Source organism: Dipodomys merriami, unplaced genomic scaffold, assembly GCF_024711535.1.
Source record: "Dipodomys merriami isolate MVZ:Mamm:240054 unplaced genomic scaffold, mDipMer1.0.p SCAF_357, whole genome shotgun sequence".
Taxonomy (NCBI): Eukaryota; Metazoa; Chordata; class Mammalia; order Rodentia; family Heteromyidae; genus Dipodomys; species Dipodomys merriami.
The window spans coordinates 238,753-262,451 of record NW_027205126.1 but is presented as its reverse complement, the minus strand read 5'-3'; the positions used below and the strand labels follow the sequence as shown (position 1 = coordinate 262,451).

At 40.5% G+C, this 23,699-nt stretch overlaps 1 protein-coding gene across 2 annotated transcripts in view; it reads right to left on the bottom strand.

Moving 5' to 3' along the window:
* Positions 1 to 23,699, bottom strand: part of LOC138804113 (transient receptor potential cation channel subfamily M member 7-like) — an 84,241-nt gene that overhangs the window by 4,939 nt on the left and 55,603 nt on the right. Inside the window, exons 23-39 of one of the 2 annotated variants that reach the window (XM_069988374.1) lie at positions 23,123 to 23,249; positions 21,802 to 21,986; positions 20,609 to 20,741; positions 17,214 to 17,926; positions 15,902 to 15,969; positions 14,874 to 14,933; positions 14,356 to 14,449; positions 11,416 to 11,483; positions 8,475 to 8,509; positions 7,767 to 7,792; positions 5,384 to 5,434; positions 5,238 to 5,303; positions 4,091 to 4,374; positions 3,902 to 3,984; positions 3,544 to 3,749; positions 3,296 to 3,347; positions 2,776 to 2,882 (exon numbers count right to left, since the gene is read on the bottom strand). In XM_069988374.1, the coding sequence (XP_069844475.1) occupies positions 2,776 to 2,882; positions 3,296 to 3,347; positions 3,544 to 3,749; positions 3,902 to 3,984; positions 4,091 to 4,374; positions 5,238 to 5,303; positions 5,384 to 5,434; positions 7,767 to 7,792; positions 8,475 to 8,509; positions 11,416 to 11,483; positions 14,356 to 14,449; positions 14,874 to 14,933; positions 15,902 to 15,969; positions 17,214 to 17,926; positions 20,609 to 20,741; positions 21,802 to 21,986; positions 23,123 to 23,249 (2,358 nt within the window). The remainder of the gene's footprint in view (positions 1 to 2,775; positions 2,883 to 3,295; positions 3,348 to 3,543; positions 3,750 to 3,901; positions 3,985 to 4,090; positions 4,375 to 5,237; positions 5,304 to 5,383; positions 5,435 to 7,766; positions 7,793 to 8,474; positions 8,510 to 11,415; positions 11,484 to 14,355; positions 14,450 to 14,873; positions 14,934 to 15,901; positions 15,970 to 17,213; positions 17,927 to 20,608; positions 20,742 to 21,801; positions 21,987 to 23,122; positions 23,250 to 23,699) is intronic. The other variant, XM_069988375.1, reaches the window with a different exon arrangement.

Genomic DNA, 23,699 nt, shown 5'->3' with positions numbered 1-23,699 from the left:
AGTACATTATTGGTTTTAATGGATGGGACTTACTACAGCTTAAGGCAAGTAACAGACATTTCACATTTTTATTTTTATTTTTTTTGCCAGTCCTGGGTCTTGAACTCAGGGACTGGGCACTGTCCTTAACCTTCTTTTGCTTAAGGCTAGCACTCTACCACATTAGCCAGAGCACCACTTTGGCTTTTTCTGTTTATGTGGTACTGAGGAATCAAACTCAGGGCTTCATGAATGCTAGGCAAGCACTCTACCACTAAGCCACATTCTCATCCCCAGACATCTGACATTTAAAAAAAGTTTCATAGTGGTTTCTGATATACATCAAAGGGCACTGGATTTACACTAAAAATTCACAGTTCATGTGACTTCTAATTCTTAAAAATTACTATCTTTAAAAGTGTTATTTTCCCCTTTTTTATTGTTAAGGTAAAGGTGGTGATGAACAGAGGGGTTATAGTTCAAAGCTTACTTTTTTTTTTTGGTTGGTCATGGGGCTTGAAGTCTGGGCCTGGGCACTGTCCCTTGGCTCTTCAGCTCAAGGCTAGTGCTCTACCACTTGAGCTATAGCACTACTTCTGGCCTTTTCTGTTTATTTGGTGCTGAGGAATTGAATCCAGGGCTTCATGCATGTGAGACAAGCACTCTAACACTAAGACACCTTCCCAGCTCCTCAAAAATTACTTCTTGAGCAGGGCGCCGGTGGCTCATGCCTGTAATCCTAGCTACTGAGGAGGCTGAGATCTGAGGATCACGGTTCAAAGCCAACCCGGGCAGGAAAGTCCATGAAATTCTTATCTCCAATAAACTACCAGAAAACCGGAAGTAGCACTGTAGCTCAAGTGGTAGAGCGCTAGCCTTGAGCTGAAGAGCTGAGGGACAGCGCCCAGGCTCAGAGTTCAGGCCCCACGACTGGCAAAAAAAAAAGAAAGAAAAAGAAAAAAGACACAGAGATTGGAACCTAGGGCCTCCACCAGCCTTGCTAGGCTGGAGCAGCATACCTCTGAGCCATGCTTCCAGCCCAAAAATTACTATCTTGAGAATATACTTCCATTTCCTCTTCCTAATACATGCAAAACTCTTCCCAACTCATGACCAGATTGATTTAATAGTCTATTTTTTTTTTTTTTTTTGGGTCCGGTCGTGGGGCCTGAACTCTGGGCCTGGGCGCTGTCCCTCAGCTCTTCAGCTCAAGGCTAGTGCTCTACCACTTGAGCCACAGCGCCACTTCCGGCTTTTTTCCTTTTGCTTATGTGGTGCTTGCATGCAAGGCAAGCGCTCTACCACTGAGCCACCTTCCCAGCCCTTAATAGTCTAGTTAATCATTAAATCTAGGCAAAGATGACCATTCCCAGACCTTTAAGTGACTTACTTTATATCTATCCAACACTGTGGGGTTTTTTTTGGTCATGGGGCTTGACTCTGGGCCTAGGCTCTGACCCTCAGCTCTTCAGCTCAAGGCAAAGCATTCTACCAGTTGAGCCACAGGCCCACCGGTTTTCTGGTGGATTACTGGCAATAAGAGTCTCATGGCAGCCGGGCGCTGGTGGCTCACGCCTGTAATCCTAGCTACTCAGGAGGCTGAGATCTGAGGATTGTGGTTCAAAGCCAGCCCGGGCAGGAGAGACCGTGAGACTCCTATCTCCAAAAAACCACCAGAAAACCAGAAGTGGCGCTGTAGCTCAAGTGGTAGAGCGCTCGCCTTGAGCTGAAGAGCTGAGGGACAGCTCCCAGTCCCAGAGTTCAAGCCCCACGACCGACAAAAAAAAAAAGAGCCTCATGGCCTTACCTGCAAGGGCTGGCTTTGAACCGGAATCCTCAGATCTCAGCCTCCAGATTAACTAGGATTACAGGCATGAGCCACTGATGCCAGCTGTGTTTTGTTTTTAATCTCTAGAATTTATCAGTAGTATATTTCTGCTAATGTTCAATTTGACATCTGACTAAACCCCATGAGTCAGAGATCATGTTTGTTGCTTCACTATTCTACCATCGACACCTAGCAAAACTACTGGCAGCCTGCAGAACACAACTTTGTGTTTTTCTTTTTCTCTTGTCTGTCGAGGGGCCTGAACTCTGGGTCTGGGTCTGTCCCTTAGTTCTTCAGCTCAAAGCTAGAGCTCTACCACTTGAGCCATGGCACCATTTCCAGCTTTTTCTGCTGAGGAATCGAACCCAGGGCCTCATGCATGCAAGGCAAGCACTCAACCACTGAGCCACCTTCCCAGCCCAACTTTGTGTTTTTCTAAATAAAGAAAAAAATACACCTAAGTAACAAGGTATATTTATTGCTGGCCTTGGGAGGTATTGTAGTAACTGGCTTGGTTAATAATTTATACATACTAGCCGGGTGCTGGTGGCTCACGCCTATAATCCTAGCTACTCAGGAGGCTGAGATCTGAGGATCGCGGTTCAAAGCCAGCCCGGGCAGGAGAGAACGTGAGACTATCTCCAATAAACCACCAGAAAACCGGAAGTGGCGCTGTAGCTCAAGTGGTAGAGCGCTCGCCTTGAGCTGAAGAGCTGAAGGACAGCGCCCAAGCCCAGAGTTCAAGTGCCCCATGGCCGACCAAAAAAAAAAAAAAAAAAAAAAAATTTATACATACTGATTAAAAAATAAGAAAATGTTAAGGCTAGCTATGATGGCACATGTCTGTGTTGCACATGTCTGCAGATCAACCTCTTATGAGGCTGAGATAAGAGGATCTCAAGTCGAATGCCAACCTATACTACAAAGTGACATTGTCTCAAGAAACAAAAATAGAAGAAAATTCTTACCTGGAAGTTTAAGCTTTCGGCAACAAGAATTACAGTGATGTTTTGCCCTAAAGTTTTTGATTGCATCTTCTCCTAGATTGGCTGGGCCAAAAACCATATCAGAGGATCTGTGGAATTGGTAGTTTAAAAAAGAAAAAGAAGCGAATTTGAACTTATCAAACTATGCCTTAAAAGTTGTTCATTTTTATTTATTTTTGCCAGTCCTAGGACTTGAACTCAGATCCTTGGCACTGTCCCTGAGATTCTTTTTTTTTTTTTTTTTTGCTTATGTGGTGCTGAGGAATCGAACCCTGGGCCTCAGGCATGCAAGACAAGCGTTCTACCACTGAGCCACCTTCCCAGCCCCTGTCCCTGAGATTCTTTTGCTCAAGGCTAGTGCTCTACCATTTGAGTCACAACAGCGCTAATTCCGGCTTTTTCTGTGGTACTGAGCAATCAAATCTAGGGCTTCATGTATACTAGGCAAGAACTCTACCACTAAGCCACATTCCCAGCCCCAAAAGTTGTTAAAACTTATTACCTCTTTTCTTCCGCTTTTATCACAGATGGGTCAGTCAAATTTTCACCCACACCTTTACATGTATACAAAAAAAAGACAAATAATTTATATTATAACACCATTTAAATCTGATAGCTAAACTATTATTATGATCAACACATTAGTCTAATATTTTAATTAAATTTCTGCACAAATTGCCAAATAGAGATGTTACTATAGGCAAGACCCTACTTCATAATATCACCTTTTCAATAATTTAATAAACGTACCTTGCAAATCAAGTACCAATAACTCTCCTCTGGTATACTCATAAGTCCAGTGGCTAAAGGCTAGCATAATCTCTTCCAGAATATTAGTTGGAATTATCTCATCGCCATTGTTATTGTTGTATTTTCTAAATTCTCCAGTCATACATTCTTCTACAGCAAACCACTGTCCTGCTGAATGGCAATACAGCAGGAAAACTTCAAGGAACCTTATGAAAAACAGTTACAAATATTACTAGCAGTTTTGTTAGTAAGAGTCTAATTGATGTACAAGATGGTAACAGTCAAATATTCAACATCAATACTGAAGGTTGGAAGAGGCTGCTATCTACAAATCATCTCAGAAAATATAAAGGTTTACCTTGGGGAATATGGGATGGACTTGGGCTTCATTTGATTGAATGCAAACGTGAGCTTCTGGGCTGCTCTCTGCTGCTGAATTTCCTACACAAGTGGGGAAAACACCTGATCAGAATTTAAACCGAGATTTTCTTTGATTAACACTTTACAAGGGAAAATATGAAGCTCATTTATATTCCCTGGCACTTACTCTGAGACAGAGATGTAGAACTGTGTCTTCTTTATAGATACTAGACCATGTGTTAATCACCTCAGGAAGGAAAGATTTGATAATATAAAGATGTCCAGATTTGAGGATATCATGCTCTGACCAGGTGCACTGGACTTTGACAGCTCTCCGTAAACCTCCTCCCATCTCCTCTTTACTTAAAAACTCTATTTTGGCACATAGGCCAAGCTGTGACCAAGAAGACATGCTGTTATTCAGTATGCTGGGCGAACTCTCCTCTAGACGGTACACTGTGACTGGCTCCCCTGAAACACGGACACAGTTTAAGATCAAATCAGAACTCTAAAAATGACAAAACAGAATAGACATTTACAGACATCAGTGATTAAGTTTAAAGAGAAGATGCATTAAGTGGCAGTTGTGCAAAGAGAAGTTTAGTGCGACAAGTTATAGGAAAAAAAAACCAAACATGTACTGCCTTAATATCTCTGAACTGTAGTTTAAAAGTTAAAGACTGGGCTGGGAATGTGGCTCAGTGCTAGCCTCTCATGCATGAGGCCCTGGGTTTGATTCCTCAGCACCACATAAACAGAAAAAGCCAGAAGTGGTGCTATGGCTCAAGAGGTAGATAGCTATTTTTGAGCTGAAGAGCTGAAGGACAGTGCCTAGGCCCAGAGTTCAAGCCACATGACCGACAAAAAAATAAAAAAGTTAAGTACTTTTAGCTGGGCACTGGTGGATCTCACATCTCTAGCCCTAGCTACTTAGGAGGCTGACATCTGAGGACTGAGCTTTGCCTGGGAACATAAGTAAGACTCTTGCCTCCAATTAGCCACCAGAAACCGGAAGGGGCACTGTGGTTCAACTGGTAAAGTGCTAGCCTTGAGCACAAAGAGACTCAGGGACATTGCTTAGGTCGAGGTCAAGCCCCAGGACCAGCCAAAAAAAAAAAAAAAGGTAGTTAAGATAAACTTTCAGACAGCAACTAAAACTCTAAATGTAAAACATGGACAGAGGGTAAAGATGTTTATCCCGCAGATGCTGTTTGAAGCTGGTATTTCTTAGTGTGATCCCTTCCCTTTCCTTTCTTTCCCACCCATACTCCATGTTACAATTAAAAATGAGTGAAGGGTTCCTCTCCCATTTGAGGGTTATGTTTTGGATTTACCTCTTGGAGGCACAGGGGTGAATGGAATGCTCTGTGATAACCTCATCAAGTTATTTCTTTCCACCGCTGTATAAAAATCAAAGGGAAATAATGAAATCTCTCAAAGATTCAAAACATTGCTACATTTTGTTTTTAAAATTACTGACCTGAATAATAGTAATTTGTATCCAAAACTGGCTTAAATGGAGAAGCAAGACCTAAGAAGGCAAATAAATGAGGTTGTTTAACAAGGGCTAGGAGAGCGTTAAGTTTTTCATCATTAAATTGTCATTTAAAATGTATTTCATTAACCAGTTCAACATGATGTCTGCACTGTGCCGTATTAATATATCCCATTAGGCTACACTAGGGGCGACTACCCGCTAGACCTGGTGACCTGGTAGGGAACAGCACACGTTCCTCCACAGCATTCACTCAGAAAGAAAATGTAATGACTTTTGGATTTAGAGACTGGTCATGTAACCATTTTAGCAGGTCTACCATGAGAAGACAATATTCTGAAATGCATGAAGCCCTAGGTTTGCTTCCTCAGCACCACATAAGCAGAAAAGGCTGGAAGTGGCTCTGTGGCTCAAGTGGTAGTGCGCTAGCCTTGAGCTGAAGAGCTGAGGGACCCAGAGTTCAGGCCCCAGGACTGACGAAAAAAAAAGAAAAGAAAAGAAAAAAGAAAAAATCTAGTTCTGTAGGCACATGCCATCATACTAGAAATTCCCTACAACTGATTTAAGTTCACAACCCAGGTTGCATGCTAATGAGAGAGAGAATATAAGCACCCATGAAAAAGATGAGGGGGCCAGGCACTGGTGGCTCACGCCTGTAATACTAGTTACTCAGGAGGCTGAGATCGGAGGATTGTGGGCAGGAAAGTCCATGAGACTCTTATCTCCACTAAACCACTAGAAAACCGGAAGTGGCGCTGTGGCTCAAGTGGTAGAGTGCTCGCCTTGAGCTGAAGAGTTGAGGGACAGTGCCCAAGCCCAGAGTTCAAGCCCCACGACCGACCAAAAAAAAAAAAAAAAAAAGGAAAGGGTGAGGGGTAGGGAAGATTTTAAGAGCTTAATACTCCCTGCAGAGAAAGGACCCTAGACCTTAATGAATGGCAATGGAAAAAATGTAAATCAGATGAGTAACAAGGTCAAGTCTTTTAAAAGAATCCTTTTGGATGGTTGAACACAGACCAAAAATAAAATTACAGGGAAAGCTCAAACTAGTATAACTACCTTGAAAACTATTTGACAGTAACTACCAAGTGTGAACACATGTACCCAGCAATTCCATTATCAAACAGCAACAGAAATCCTAACAGCAGACACTGGGAACTACCAAAATGACCACTGAAGTGTAGATATGGTAAGTTTAATACACTCCAACAAGGAAACACCATGCAATACTAAGAATGCACAACCTACCACTACACAATGTTGATAAATCTTATAAAAACACAGTAAAAGCCAGGAGCCATTGGCTCATGCCTGTAATCCTAGCTACTCAGGAGGCTGATATCAGAGGATTACAGTTCAAAGCCAGCCTGGGCAGGTAAGTCCATGAAACTCACCTCCAATGAACTCACAAAAAGTCAGAAGTGGAGCTGTGGCTCAAGCACTAGCCTAAACAAAAAAGCTTAGGGACAGTGCCCAGGCCCGGAGTTCAAACCCCAGGATCAGCACAACAATAACAACAAAAACACTCAAGAGAAAGAAGCGGAATACAAATAGTACATACTGCATGATTCCACTTACGACCCCCAACCACCCCTGCATGACCCGCATACAGCAAAGGAATTCATGTGTTAGGGGCAGGGTTGCAAGAAGCTGGGGGTAAGCTGAGCGCTGGTGGTTCACGCCTGTTATCCTATCTATTCAAGAGGCTGAGATCTGAGGATTGTGATTCAAAACCACAGTGTCCGTGACACTCTTATTTCCAATTAACCACCAGAAAACTGGAAGTGGTGCTGTGGCTCAAGTGGTAGAGCGCTAGCCTTGAGCTGAGGAGCTGAGGGACAGCGCCTAGGTCCAGATTTCAAACTCCATGACTGCCCTCCCTCCCCCCCCAAAAAGAAGCTGCCGTAATTTACAAAAGTCTGCCTCTGGGTGCTGATAAATAGAAGGTGGTGACATAGAGACACAATCATTCACAGACTGGTTCAGTGTTTGTGAAGCATCTATTATTAAAGGAGTAGCTGGGCTCCAGTGGCTCACTCCTGTAACCCTAGCTACTCAAGAGGCTGAGACCTGAGGATCAAGGTTCAAAGCCCGCTCAGGCAGAAATGTCTGTGAAACTCTAATCTCCAATTAACCATCAGAAAACTGCAAGTGTTGCTGTGGCTCAAAGTGGCAGAGTGAGCTGACGGGCTCAGGGACAAGGCCCAGACCCAGAGTTCAAGTCCCACAACCGGGGAGGTGGGGAGGAGGAAGGACTATATGATAGAACAATTTTCAACTTTTCAGACTTGAAGTTTAAAAGGCCTTGCCTAGGAATGTGGGTCATTTGTGACTTTTTTTTGCATTAAAACCTACCATATGGACTTACCATTTAATGTTCCTTCTTCAGATGGCCTAAGAAAACAAAAAATATATACAATATAAGCTGTACCACAATTCTGTCCTGTCACTTTTTAAAAAAAAATTGCAAGGTTATTCAGACCCCTTAATGAACTATTGTTAAAGAATTTCTTTACCATTATCTTTAGCCACTTCTAACCCATATGTAAGGTATATATATATAGTCACATATATCTACTGGCCCACAACTTTTATCTCCAGTTTCAGCTTGCATAAATATTATTATTAGGTGCCAAACTGAAGTTGAAAACAGGATGAATTATTTTATGATTTCTTATTTATGGTTATTTATTCCAATACTTGTACAATGCTTGAAATAATGTTCCAGCATTCTAGACATACTAGAACTGATGGGAAAAGAAAGAAGAGTTAAACATGTTTTGCAGCACTCAATTTCTAAGGTTGAAAATTTCCTCCAAATGTTCATATATTTATTTATAATAGGTATGGGAAATAATGGAGGCTTTTAAATTATTTTTTTACTGGAAATACCTGGCCTGGCTTCAAACTCATGTTCCTCCTGGCTTCTACTTCTTGATTACCAATGTGTACTACCATGCCTGGCCAGGGAATCATTCTATTCCCAGAGTTTCAGTGTGTGTGTGTTAAACTCGGTGTAAATTAAACTTAGGTCTAATATATCTTTTAGGTTAATGATGAGAAAAGACTTACTTACATTTCTCTGTTTGATGGTCTTTCTTGTAACCAATCCTTTAGTCAAAACCAAACACAAAACAAAAATGTAAAGACATAAACTCTAGATCAAGCAATAATCTTTTTATTTATTTATTTTTGGTCGGTCGTGGGGCCTGAACTCTGGGCCTGGGCACTGTCCCTCAGCTCTTCAGCTGAAGGCTAGTCTTCTACCACTTGAGCCTCAGCCCCACTTCTCTTTTGTTCTGCTTATGTGGTGCTGAGGAATTGAACCCAGGGCCTCATGCATGCAAGGCAAGCACTCTACTACTGAGCCACCTTCACAGCCCTAGATGAAGCAATAATCTAAAACACCAGTGTTGTTTACCACTGTTTTGGTTTATTTTATTTATTTATTTAGCTGGTCATGGGGCTTAGACTCTGGACCCAGGCACTGACCCTCAGCTCTTCAGCTCAAGGTGAAAGTGCTACCTCTTGAGCCACAGTGCCACTTGTTTTCTGGTGGTTAATTGGAGGTAAGATTCTCACAGATATTCCTCCCCAGGCTGGCTTTGAACCACATCCTCAGATCTCAGTCTCCTGAGTAGCTAAGATTACAGGCGTGAGTCACCAGTATCCAGCTGTTTTAGTATTTTTTTTAAGAACAAAGGACTAATACTTTTCAAATTTTTCTTTCATTCAATTTAGTAAAATAATAAATTATATGGCTATCAAAAGATGGACCAATTTCAGAAATGTTATTTCCTATTTTTCTAGTTCTTCAAATTCTTTGATGGTGATATTATTCTCCTCAAATCATGTTTCCATGATTTAAAATACATGCTTCTTGCTCCCCCCAAATTAAAGTATAAGCACAAAAATTAAACTCATAAAATTATGAATATTCAAAGACAATCACTAAACACCTGTAGCATCTCACTATAGTTTTTTTTCTTCAGTTTATGTTTCTAAGGTAAGAACTTTTTATTTCCTTAGCTTGGAACTTATATTTGTTGAATTTGAATTTTTATATTGAAAGTCTTAATTCATTCATATTTCCTTAAATTCAATGTATTCTCTCAGTAAAAAGTATTTTTGTCTTTTTTTTTGGGTTGGTCATAGGGCTTGAACTCTGGGCCTGGGAGCTGTCTCTCAGCTCTTCAGCTCAATGCTAGCATTCTACCACTGGAGCCACTAAGCCACTTCCCATTTTCTGAGTGGTTAATTGGAGGTAAGAGTCTCATGGACTTTTCTGCCCAGGGTAGCTTTGAACCTGATTCTCAGATCTCAGCATCCTAACTAGCTAGTATTACAGGTGTGAGCCACTGGCTCCTGGCTTAAATAATAGCTAATACTAAGTAATTTACAGCATGGCAATGTTGTCTGCAAACATTATTTTTCCCCCCTTTTTTTTTCCCTTGTCCATCGTGGGGCTTGAATTCTGGGCCTGGGCACTGAGCCTCAGCTCTTCAGCTCAAGACTAGCATTCTACCACCACCACTTCCGGCTTTTTTCTTATGTGGTGCTGAGGAATCGAACCCAGGGCCGCATGCATTGCAAGGCAAGTGCTTTACCACTGAGCCACCTTCCCAGCCCCGTCTTTTTTCTTTCTAACGACTACTTGTATCAGTGTTGTACTCTAGTCCATTTTGAATAATTCTCTATTCAGATATGCCTTGTCTTGTTTCTGTACTTTCTTGTATCTGGCAGTCTGCTATGTGTGTGTGTGTGTCTCGTGTGTCTACACTGATTTTGGGGACTGAACTCAGGACTTGAGTGTTGTCCTTTATTATTATGCTCAAGTTATTATGCTCTCAACCACTTGAGCCACAGCTCCACTTCTGGCTTTTCTGGTGTTTAATTGGAGACAAGAGCCTCTTAAGCTTTTTTATCTGAGTTAGTTTCAAACACCTATCCTCAGATTTCAGCCTCCTGAATAGCTAGGATTATAGGCATGAGCCACCAGTACCTGGCCTGCCATTCTTTTTAAAGTTATCTTTTCCTTACCTAATGTTCTATATATTCCTTTTTTATTGGGGGTGGAGTGAGGGGTGGTCATGGGGCTTGATCTCAAGGCATGGGTGCTGTCCCCAAGCTCTTTTTGTTCAAGGTTAGTACTCTACCAATTGAGCCACTGCTTCACTTTTGGCTTTTTGGTGGTAAATTGGAAATAAAGAGTCTCATGGACTTCTCTGCCCAGGCTGGCTTTTGAACAGGATCCTCAGATCTTAGTCTCTGAGCCACTGGCACCTGGCTGTTATTTTATTTTTGCCAGTCCTGGGGCTTAAACTCAGGTCCTGGGCACTGTCCCTGAGATTCTTTTTTTGCTCAAGGCTAGCATTCTACCACTTGAGTGCTACTTATAGCCTTTTTTGTTCATGCATGCTAGGAAAGCACTCTACTGCTAAGTCACATTCCCAGCCTGTTTGTTACTTTTTGAGATGATCTTGCTATGTGACGTAGGCTAGCCTTGAGCAGAAATCCTCCTGCCCAAGCCTTGATCTTAAAGTGCTACAATTACAGGTATACAACAGCCATCAATGCCCGATTTAAAATCATGATTTTTAACAAAAAAACTCTATCAAGTTACAATTTTATTTATCCCAGTATGAGCACTGATTTGTACATATCTGACCATAAAGGAGCATCTTGCTTTTTCTCCTGAGATATCTGTCTCAGTTCCTAGTCTGCTTTGTGAAAGGGAGTTTGTAAAATGAAAAATTAGCTGTCTAGGAATGAGTTCATATAATTAGTTTTTCCTCAAACGAAAACAGATTCTGCCTTCTTTTCCTAAAAATCTGACTTCACTGCATAAACAAGTGTTTTATACCCGTATTCACGAAATCAGTATTCTATACCTGTGTTCGTGAAATCAGTGGTGTAAGATAATTTTCTTTGAAAGCTAGATACAATTTTACATATACTAATATCATCTTTTAAGTCTTCGTTATAAATATGCACTTTTTAAATCGAAATGTACATACCGGTAGCAAAGCTGCTTTGGAATCTACTACAGGAGTGTCTTCTGTAGATACAGTTCTACTGCTTTCTGCTAAAAGGAAATTTAAAAAGATATAAAGTCAGACAACTCAAGTTTATTTAGTACTAACTCACCAAGCACAAAGTGTTTTTAAGATATAATACAACCTTTGTAAAATAATTTGCTGTCTTCCAATACTGCTAAACACAATGATTTTTCAATCTATTTTTTTGTTTTGTTTTTGTCAGTCATGAGGCCTGAACTCTGGGCCTGGGCGCTGTCCCTCAGCTCTTCAGCTCAAGGCTAGCGCTCTACAACTAGAGCCACAGCTGGCAAGCACTCTACCACTGAGCCCCCTTCCCAGGCCTTCAATCTATTTTGAATAAATTACTCACATTATTGTAAAAAGGCATTAAGGGACAAGTGTACAAAATAAAAAAAAAAACCTTTTTCTCTTTTTCCCAAATCCAAATTGTTTAATCTATGTATGGTGTGCATATTTTCCCTCAAATACCCTTCTTCTTTTCCATATAAATAGCATAATATATGCTATGCATCTTCAGTTTTTTGTGCCTGTGTTTTTTTGTTTGTTCTAAAGAGACAAGTTCTTGCTATTATGATCAGGATGGCTCCAAACTCCTGTTTGGCTTTTAAAAACTTCAGTTTAGAGATTAGGAGTATACAAACAACTTCCCCTATTAATTGTTGATATTACTTTTAATTTCATATCATAGATATACAATAATATACTTAGACAAATTCTTTCTTGTGGGTTCTGGTTTGTTTTCAATATCTTGCTATAGTAACAAATGTTGCAGTAAATATGGATGATAACTTTGAGCCAGGCAAGGGGCACATGTCTCTAATTCTAGCTAAATGGAAGATGTAGGTAGGAGGATCATAGTCCAAAAAGGCAGAGATCTCCCAAAATAATAAAAGTGAAAAGACTGAGAGCATAGGTCAATTTAGATGCTGAATTTTACCAGATGCCTTTTGTGTACTGTATAGCTACTGAAATAACCTTATGTTTTTTAAGCTTGAATCTGTTAATATCATGCATCAGAATAATTCTATTTTTAATGCTAAGCCAACTTGAATCAGGAATGAGCCCAACTTAATCAGGATACATACTGTTGAATTCAGCATTACCCACCCCCCCAAAAAAAAAAATCTAAAAAATAAATGTGATAGTAAACAGGTAATACTATTTCCTTAATTATTCTACCTTTCACAAATTTTGACCTCTACCCTCAAGAAAGCAATGCCAGGTAGGAATAATGTGTATCTGTGGGGAAGCCGAGACAAGAGGACTGCTTGAGTAGAGGACTTTGAGACCAGCCTGGATGATATAATCAAACCAAGGAAGGACAGAAGGAAGGACGGAAGGATGGAAGGACAGAAGGAAGGAAGGAAGGAAGGAAGGAAGGAAGGAAGGAAGGAAGGAAGGAAGGAAAAAATAGATATATAGACATACCACCACATATATTTAGTGAAATATTAGTTGTGCAAAATACATCTAAAAATGGAATATGAATATATACATAAACCAACTAAAGAATGGTATACTTAAGCCTGGTGCTGGTGGCTCATGCCTGTAATCCTAGCTACTCAGGAGGCTGAAATCTCAGGACTGGAGTTCAAAGCCAGCCCAGGCAGGAAAGTCCATGAGACTTTCATCTCCAATAAACCACTAGAAAACTGAAAGTGATGCTGTGGCTCAAGCAGTAGAGCGCTCGCCTTGAGCTGAAGAGCGCAGGGACAGCGCCCAGGCTGAGTTCAAGCCCCACAACTGACAAAAAAAAAAAAAAAAAAAAAGGTATACTTATGGGATGAGTCCAAGGTGCAATGCCTCTGAACTAATGTATTGTTTATCAAAACAAGTACCAGGAAGTAGAAATATATTTTGTGGGGGAGGTCAAAGAGGAAGACACACACATGGAGGGAGGAAGGGTGAGCAAATGCAGTGATTATATTCAATGTATATTATGTAAAAACTCAACTATGTAACTTGATGAAAGGGATGGGAAAAGGAAAAATGGGGAGAATGATGAAAGCAGTGACATGGATCAAAAAGCATTATACTTGGGGCTGGGAAGGTGGCTCAGTGGTAGAGCGCTTGCCTTGCAGGCCTGAGGCCCTGGGTTCCATTCCTCAGTACATAAGCAAAAAGAAAAAAGCCGGAAGTGGCGCTGTGGCTCAAGTGGTAGAGCGCTAGCCTTGAGCTGAAGAGCTGAGGGACAGCGCCCAGGTCCAGAGTTCAGGCCCACGACCGGACCCCCCCCCCCCCAAAAAAAAGAGCATTATACTTGTAACGTGACTTACGGAACTTTAACCTCTTTGTACAACTACATAACAATACTAATAATAATTAAGAATATGAAGCAGAAAACAATGAAAAAATACAAAGCAGCAAACAATTAAAAGAGTGTATGTGGGGTAAGAGAAAGAATTTATAAAGTAATATATTTTAATTTCAAACCAACAAACATATCAGATTTTTTTTTTTTTTCTGGTCGTGGGGCCTGAACTCTGGGCCTGGACGTTATTTCTGAGCTCTTTGGCTCAAGGCTAGTGCTCTACCACTTGAGACACAGCACCACTTTCGGCTTTTTCTGCTTATGTGGTGCTGGGGAATCGAACCCAGGGCCTCATGCATGTAAGGCAAGCGCTCTACCACTGAGCTACCTTCCCAGCCTATATCAGATTTTTTTTAATAGTGAAGAAAAATGTGAAATAGATGATACAGATTACATCTGTATGAGGAAAAAAGTAAATCTTTGTATCTTACATTTACAGATTAAAGTTATTAGAATGTTAAGATTACCTATGGCTTATTATCCCATGGCTCCAGTAACAACTATGGATGGACCAGAATCTTCTGACACAGGTGTTGACAAATACATATCTATCTGGAGCCCAGAGGTTTCAAAGTCAGCCTACTCACCTTGCTCTGAGCGAGGAGAAACAGAGGTCTTATGGCATTCAGGAAACCCAGTATGAGAACTCACATGCTTCGATGTGGTTTCAGGAGTATCACTCTGTAAATATAGCATAACATGGTATTAAAAAGAATCCAACTAAATCTCACACCACTGTTCTGAGTCCCTCAATCTATGCCTCAGGATTAACATGGTTCAAAAACACAGCAAGAGCTGGGAATGTGGCTTAGTGGGAGAGTGCCTGCCTAGCATGCACGAAGCCCTGGGTTCTATTCCTTTAAACAGAAAAGGCTGGAAGTGGTGCTGTGGCTCAAGTAAGAGTGCTGGCATTGAGCAAATGCAGCTCAGGGACACTGCCCAGGCCCTAGTTCAAGCCCCAGGATTGGCAAAAATAAATAAATAAAAATGTGCAAGCTATGATTTCATGATAGGTTCTCTGAATTTATAGATATTTCCCTCATCTGAAGTCTTATGTAATGTTTAGCAGAGTTTCTGATTCCTACATTCATTGATGAGACTTTACCTGATATTTAGGCATATTTGAATATTCCATAATCGTGTTTCTTGTATCATCCTGCTGTTCCTGTTTGAGGCAAGAAAATCATGCAATTATTTTCCAACTTTAAGGCAAATACAGAAAGAACTTGATATAATCATTACTTCTTAATTTACAAATACTTGCTAATTAAGTTCCAAGCTAATAATATCTACCTTTATCTTTAGGAAATCTTTTTGTACTGTATTTGAAAGTTGATCATTTCTATAAGTTGTTTAAGGTACAAAGGAGTCTGAGGCATTTCTAGGTTCCCTGAACTGTCTTGGTACAGCTACATTATTACCTTTGAGGTGCTAAATAGCTACAATTAATTTATGAAAGCCACAGAAATAATTTTCTTGCAGAAAATACACCTTATTTCTGTACCCGTTTTTCTATATACTTTATAACTTAGGCCTCACACTTGCTTGGGTTGCTTGACTGGTGCTCTACCACTGGAACCATTCCCTCAGTGACTTTGAAGATGGAGTCTTTTTTTTTTTTTTTTTTGTCGGTCGTGGGGCTTGAACTCTGGGCCTGGGTGTTGTCCCTCAGCTCTTCAGCTCAAGGCGAGCGCTCTACCACTTGAGCTACAGCGCCACTTCCAGTTTTCTGGTGGTTTATTGGAGATAGGAGTCTCATGGTCTCTCCTGCCCGGGCTGGCTTTGAACCGCGATCCTCAGATCTCAGCCTCCTGAGTAGCTAGGATTACAGGCGTGAGCCACCAGCGCCTGGCTGGAGATGGAGTCTTGTGGACTTTTGTGCCTGGGGCTGGCCTCACACAGTAATCTTTCCAGATTTCAGCTTCCTGAATAGGCAGGATAATAGGCATGAGCCAATACCTGGCTTTGTTTTTTTTTTTTTTTCTTCAAAATAAGCATAGCTTCTAATATTTGGGGCAATCATATTGAGATAATCTCTGCTAAAATAGTACTTTTATTGAGAGGAAATCTAATTCCACTTTGAACCAAATATCACAAAAGTGAAGTTACATGTAGTTGTGTAAATTTACTTACAGATAACAGTTCTTTTATTTTGTTTGATTTTTCTTTAAACCTCTGTAAATCCATACTATCTCTGTGCCCTTTAACAGAAGAACATAAAAAATTGCAATAGTAAGTTTTTCTTATATATCAAAATAATGACTATGCCTGAAGTCTATAAGAATAAAATAATGTTTTCAAGCAGTTTTTGATGACTTCGCATTTTTCCAAGTAATTCTCATCTAATGGCTTTGCACTCATTTAGCTTTTTAGAGAATATTAAAAATATCTCCCAAGAAGCTGGTGAAGATTAAGATTAGTACTTGAGCTTTTAACAAAAGCTAAAAGGCCTTTTAAAGGAATCCAATATGTGATATGAGTGAATAGCTTAAAACTTTTTAAAAAAAGGGTGATAATTATTTTTACTATAATAAAAAGTATGAAACCTATGTACACATACACACATGTAACACATTAGCAAGCACATGTAAATGTATGTTTTTAAAAGAGACTGCATATAGAAAAGTTTGTATTTTTATATAGCCTAGTGCAATACCTAAGGTAAATATTTCACATGGGCTGATTAACACACACTCCCTTTCCTGTAAAAAGGACTGAGGACATGGCTTAAGTAGTGCTGATCTGCCTTGCAAGCACAAGGCCTTTAGCTCAGAACCTAGTACCACCTATATGCATCTGGGTGCATTTCTCTATTGATCTAATGTATTAGTATTCTATTTGGCTTGGATAAAAAAAATTATGGCTACCCTATTACACTGTTCTCTACCAGTTGTTTCTCACCACCCCTGTATCTTCCTGTAGTTTCCCGAGTACCTAACATACAAATCACTGAGGTCCTTTCGACAACTGACTGATACAACTAAAGATATATACAAATTCAAAAGACAGAGCCTATGTAACTACAGTAAACCACCAGAGATATATATGCCAAGTATTATAGCCAAATTTTATTTGTCCTACTTCTGATTCTTTTAAAGTATTTAAAACTATATGAAAAGATGATTCATTTTTCACATAGTACATGTCTTTAATAATTTGCTAGTCTTCTTTTTTCTTTTCTCTCTTTTTTTTTTTTGTCGGTCAGAGGGCCTGGGGCGCTTGTCCCTCAGCTCTTCAGCTCAAGGCTAGCGCTCTACCACTTGAGCCACAGCACCATTTCCAGCTTTTTCTGCTTATGTGGTACTGTGGAATCAAACCCAGGGCCTCATGCATGCAAGGCAAGCACTCTATCAGAGACACCTTCCCAGCCTGCTTATTATTTTTCTAAGGTAATAGATTTTTCAAATGAAGAGTAATGACATACTAATGAGTTTGCCAAACTTACCTACAAATGCTCCGAATTCTATATTATCTCCTTCTGCAACTTTGGAGAAGACAGTTTCTTGATCTTTGGTTATGGTTTCCAAGTGGCTTTTGCAACTTGGTTGGGAGGGGGTGCTAACAGAAAATTTGGTTGGTGGGGATGACAGATGTGGTGTGCTATTAGGTGAACTGCCTAATTTTTGAGTTTTATTAAATAATTTTAAGATTTCTATCCCATGTCGTCTCTGTCGCAGTTCTGGAGGAGAAATCGCACTTGGGAATAAGGCACCACAAGAGGAACCAGCCTCTGGAAAACCAAATTCTTTTCTCTGGGGGATTACAGGCAACTCTTGACCAAATATGGTATAGTGAGGATCTTTTTCATCTTTCATGAACATATTAGAAAGAAAAGGATTATTACTTTCAAGATCACCTTGAGGAAGGGAGGAGCTCAGTGTATTTACAGCACTGTGTTTTTTCCACACAGGTCTTGTGGGACCATCATCTATAAGATTTTGAGCCAAATGTTTGGAAATACTCAATTCTCTTGTGATCTCATTGTGAACTTTGCTCGCTTCAGAAGCTTTCTGGGCAGTGAGTGTTTTTAGTGTATCTACTGTCAGGGCTGAAAGGTCTTGCAGATGTCCAATTTGAGAATCTAAGGACTGTAGTGATCTTTTTATGTAGCTGACACGGTCTCCAACTTCTTTAATCTGAATGCACATCTGCTCCACTCTGCAGGAGAGAAAACAGGCTTTTTACAATGTCAAAAATGGATATAGAAACTAAGCAACTCAATGGCAGCAATGGATGGGAGGGAAAGAGAGGGAAAGAGGGAACAGTTGACGCTAAGCAAAAGAAAAGAAACGTACGTATCATTTGTGGAAGAAATAACTGTATTGTCAAAGGTCATAGAATTCACAAACAATTTGCCCCATGAGAAAAAAAAAAAAAAAAGAATATAGAGCCAGCCATAGTTGGCTCACTCCTGTAATCTTAGCTACACGTGAGGCTGAGATCTGAGGATTGCAGTTCAAAGCCAGCCCCGGCAGGAAAGTCTATGAGACTCTTATCTTCAATAAACCACTCAGAAAACCAGAAGTGGTGCTGTAGCTCAAGTGGTGGAGCTAGCCTTGAGCTGAAGAGCTGAGGGACAGCGCCCAGGCCCAGAGTTCAAGCCCCTTGTCCAAGAAAAAAAAAAAAAAATACAGAAATTCTTTTGACAGGCCCAACAAATGACGATAGAGAGAAATTTTACAAACGTCCAAACAAGTTATAAAAAATAAGTCATATGGAGCCGGGCGCCGGTGGCGCACGCCTGTAATCCTAGCTACTCAGGAGGCTGAGATCTGAGGATCTCGGTTCAAAGCCAGGCTGGGCAGGAAAGGCCGTGAGACTCTTATCTCCAATAAACCACTAGAAAACCGGAAGAGGTCTCTTCTTAGTGGTTTTTTTCTATGCCTCTTTCATCTCTTGTCTCTTACCCCTGCCTCTTTCTTGGGCTCTGATGAAAAATTGCAGACTGTAGCTCTGGAAGTTTAGCTCTGAAAACCAGTAGGTGATTTCAGTTCTAAGAAAATAAAACCTGTTGATTACTATAAAAAAAAAAAAAAAAGAAAAAAAAAAGAAAACCAGAAGAGGCACTGTGGCTCAAGTGATAGAGAGCTCACCTTGAGCTGAAGAGTGCAGGGACAGTGCTCAAGCACAGAGTTCAAGCCCCACGACCAGAAGAAAAAAAAAATGGCATATGGAGCAGTATGTAATGACTCAAGTGGTAGAACAGCAGTCAAAAGCAAAAAAGCCAAGTGACAAGTACAAGCACATGCACACACAAAGTGCTATTACTTATTTATAAGGCATACCCATGTTTAAGAGGATATAATGCTAACTCAATTTTTTAAAAAAAGGTGTCAAAAAACATTAATAAAAAAATTAGAAAAAGAAATTAGTCCTGGGGCTTAAATTCTGGACCTGGGCACTGTCACTGAGCTTCTTTTGCTCAAAGCAAGCACTCTATCACTTGAGCCAGAGCACCACTTCCAATTTTCTGTTTGTCTGTTTGTTTTAGTACTTTATTGGAGATAAGAGTCTCTTGGACTACGGAATATCTGAAGGTTGTGGTTCAAAGCCAGCCTGGGCAGGAAAGTCCGTGAGACTCATCTCCAGTAAGCTACCAGAAAACCGGAATGGCGCTGTTGCTCAAGTGGTAGAATGCTCATCTTGAGTTGAAGAGCTGAGGGACAGCGCCCAAGGCCCAGAGTACAAGCCCCATGACCAACCAAAAAAAAAAAAAAAAAAGTCTCATGGACATTCCTGCCTGGGCTAGCTTAAAATCATGATCCTCAGATCTCAGCCTCCTGAGTAGCTAGGATTACAGGTGTGAGCCATTGGTGCCTGGCTTCAAATTTTTTCTTTTTTTATTCTAGAGGGTTGCAATTCCATTTCCTCTCATCAAAATAGGCATACATTGAACTACCACTACTACAACTTAAAAACACCACATGCTTCAGAATGTAAGGAAACCAACAAAAAGAAAGGTTGTTAAATACATAGGATAGTTCCATTTTTCTCTCTGAATATTCAAGAACATTAACTCTTCTCTATCTTTTATAACTTACAGTCAAAAAGTTACCATAAGGCTGGGGATTTAGCTCAATGGTAGAGTTCTTGTAAAGCATGTATGAAACACCTTTAAAAAAAGAACTATGGGGCTGGGAATGTGGCTTAGTGATAGAGTGCTTGTCTAACATGCATGAAGCCCTGGGTTCAAGTCCTCAGTACCACGTACACAGAAAACGCTGGAAGTGGCACTATGGTTTAAGTGGTAAAGTGCTAGCCTTGAGCAAAAAAAGCTCAGAGACAGTGTCCAGGTCCTGAATTCAAGCCTCAGGACTGGCCTAACATCATCAACAATAACAATAACAAAAACTACTATGTAACTTATGGGCTGGGATAGGAGAGTCAAACTAGGGGAAAGCAAAAGCAGGAACAATATTGTCCAAAAAGAAATACACTCATTATTTGACTTTATGAAATGGTAACCCCTTTGTACAACACCTTAATAAAAAAAAATTTTTTGGGGGGTCTGGTCATGGGGCCTGAACTCTGGGCCTGGGCGCTGTCCCTCAGCTCTTCAGCTCAAAGCTAGCGCTCTACCACTTGAGCCACAGCGCCACTTGTGTCTTTTTTTTCCCTGCTTATGTGGTGCTGAAGAATCAAACCCAGGGCCTCATGCATGCAAGGCAAGTGCTCTACCACTGAGCCACCTTCCTAACCCCTAAAATTGTATTTTTAAAAGAAGAAAAAAAAAGAGAAAAAGCACCATGATATTGACTGATTTATATTTAGTTAACCATGTGTAAGAGACATTAATGAAATCTATTCTGACATGTAATTAATAATAAAGAACTTCAAGACCTTTCAAAAGTGACACGTATTCTCTCTTCACTTCCAGAATGGAATTTGTCATCTTTTTCATTAAAGTACATTTCAACACATTGTTCTTCAAAATCATGAAGTTTCTTTTGATCTTCTTCTGTTAAGAAAAGTTCTAAGGGAAGAAAAGGGAAAAACTATCAATAAGGTCTATCAAATTTTAGCTCATGACCATTGTGCATTACTCAGGTTCTGGTGAATTATTGCTCTTTTGTTTTACTGCTGTACTTTTAGGCACTAGACCATTTTAAATAGCTTTTCCTATACCACACACTCTTCTCTTTCTCTTACTCTCCCTCATGTATCTAAGTCAGGGAATTGAAGAATTAATTTGATAAACCAGATACTGAACATCTTACCTAGAATTTGACATAACGATGATTTGTTTCAGAGAGTACATAGAATATACTAAAATTGTAGCCGGGAACCAGTGGCTCACACCTGTAATCCTAGCTACTCAGGAGACTGAGATCTGAGGATTGTGGTTCAAAGCCAGCCCGGGCAGGAAAGTCCGTGAGACTCGTATTTCCAATAAACCACTGGAAAACCAGAAGTGGCGCTGTGGCTCAAGCAGTAGAGCGCTGGTCTTGAGCTGAAGAACACAGGGACAGCACCCAAGCCCAGAGGTCAAACCCCACTACCGACAAAAAAAAAAGGGGGGGGGGGGGCTGGGAAGGTGGCTCTGTGGTAGAGCGCTTGCCTTGCATGCCTGAGGCCCTAGGTTTGATTCCTCAGCACCACATAAGCAAAAAGAAAAAAGCCACAAGTGGCACTGTGGCTCAAGTGGTAGAGCGCTAGCCTTGAGCTGAAGAGTTGAGGGACAGCGCCCAGGCCCAGAGTTCAGGCCCCATGACCGGACCCAAAAAAAAAAAACCCAAAAACTAAAATTGTTATGGTTTAAGTAACACTGTAAGTGGTTCGTAGAACAGCTAAGGTGTTAAAATTTATATTACTACTTTAACAAACAGATACTGACATGCCACCTCCCAAGAGACATTTAACATATCTACTTTTACAGATACTAGATTGTATGTAAACATTCCTTTATGTTCAAGCAAATTTAACAAAAGCCTTCATGACAGCAGGAAGCTAAGCCATTGGAATAAAATCAATACTTAGCCTTCAGTGTAATATTAAGGATCAAATTAAATATCTGCTTAATTTATTGTACATACTTGGTCCATCAGAAGTCTTATCTTTCTTTCTTCTTTTACATACACAGCAAAACAGAGAGACAATATGGCTAAGAATGATGAGTGGAGGAGGCAGGACTGGTTTTTCATGGTAAGCCATGATAAAATGGTAGCGCTGGTATTTCCACACAATATTGGAAATTGCCTTCACTTGTAAATACACATTACTAGAAGAGCAAGGAATAAAAATAAAACAAATCAGCTAATAACATCTTAAAAATTAAGATATGGATTATTATTAAAGATGTTACTATATTTCTTACTAAATAAGGATTCAAAAGTAAACCCTTCCATCAACAAAACTAAAGAACTAGGAAAAAAACACCCAGACGCAACAAACTAAGGCAAAGGTGGTCGAGAACTTTAATAGCAACTTCTCAAATTGGCAGAAAAAATAATTGTAATGTTTTTGGGTTTTTTTGGTGGTACCTTGCTCTGAATTTAGGGCTTGCTAGGCAGGCACTCAATCACCTAAGCCGTAGCTCCCAAACCATTTTCCTTAGTTACTTTTCAACTAGGGTTTCACTTTTGTTTTTTTTTTTGGTGCTTGTCCTAGTTCTTGACCTCAAGGCCTGGGTGCTGACCCTGAGTTTTTGTTTTTGTTTTTGTTTTTTGCTAATGGCTAGCGCTGTACCACTTGAGCCACACCTCTACTTCCAGCTTTTTAAGTGGTTAATCAGAGAAAAGAGTCTCCTGGACTTTCCTGCCCAGGCTAGCTTGGAACTGTGATCCTCAGTTCTAGGCCTCTGAGTGGCTAGGATTACAGGCATGAGCCATGGGTGCCCAGTTGTTTATTAGCTTTTTTTTTTTTTTTCTGGTTGTGGGGCTTGAACTCTGGGCCTGGCCACTGTCTCTCAGCTCTTCAAGGTGAGTGCTCTACCACTTGAGCCACAGCACCACTTCCGGTTTTCTGGTGGTTAAAAAAATTAGAGAAGTTGTCAGGGCTGACTTTGAACTGGGATCCTCATATCTCAGCCTCCTAAGTAGCTAGGATTGTAAGTGTGAGCTGCCGGGCACCTGGCTTTTATTAGCTTTCTTGCTCAAGGCTAGGGCTCTACACTTAAGTCACAGGTCCAGTTCTATTTTTTGGATGGTTAACTGGACACAAAAGGCTCACAGACTTTTCTGCCCAGGATGTCTCTGAACTGAGATCCTCAGATCTCAATCTCCTGAGTAGCTAGGTTTAGAGGGGTGACCCACCAGCACTTGGCTTAATTTTTAGACTGTAAATATTTCCTTCAAAATAAGTAGAACTAGATATCAAATGATCTCTTTATAATAAGCAGTAAAATGAAATTCTTACTTGAAAAATGCGATGAGAAGATTAACCATAATGATATACTGTACAAAGAGGTAGACTGCTTGAAGAAATGGAGTCAGCCATGTCCCGGGACCACAGATGTGACGGATAGAGCTATCATTTGCACACACTTTAGGGGGGGGAAAAATGAGATACAGCCACTTTATTCCAGAAAGCAGGGTATATAGGTGTCATAGAAGCAGAGTTTAGTATAAGGACTGCTAATAAATTCAGCTACACTATAACATTTGCATAACAAAAATATCTGAGACTTAAAAGTATGAAAGACTCGGGGCTGGGAAGGTGGCTCAGTGGTAGAGCGCTTGCCTTGCATGCATGAGGCCCTGGGTTCGATTCCTCAGCACCACATAAGCAAAAAAGAAAAAAAAAGCCGGAAGTGACGCTGTGGCTCAGGTGGTAGAGCGCTAGCCTTGAGCTGAAGAGCTGAGGGACAGCACCCAGGCCCAGAGTTCAGGCCTCACGACCGGACCCAAAAAAAAAAAAAAGACTCATAATAAACCCCAAAATTTACAAAGGTGAAGACTATGGGTATACTGTGTCACAAGAGGGTTGAAGAAAT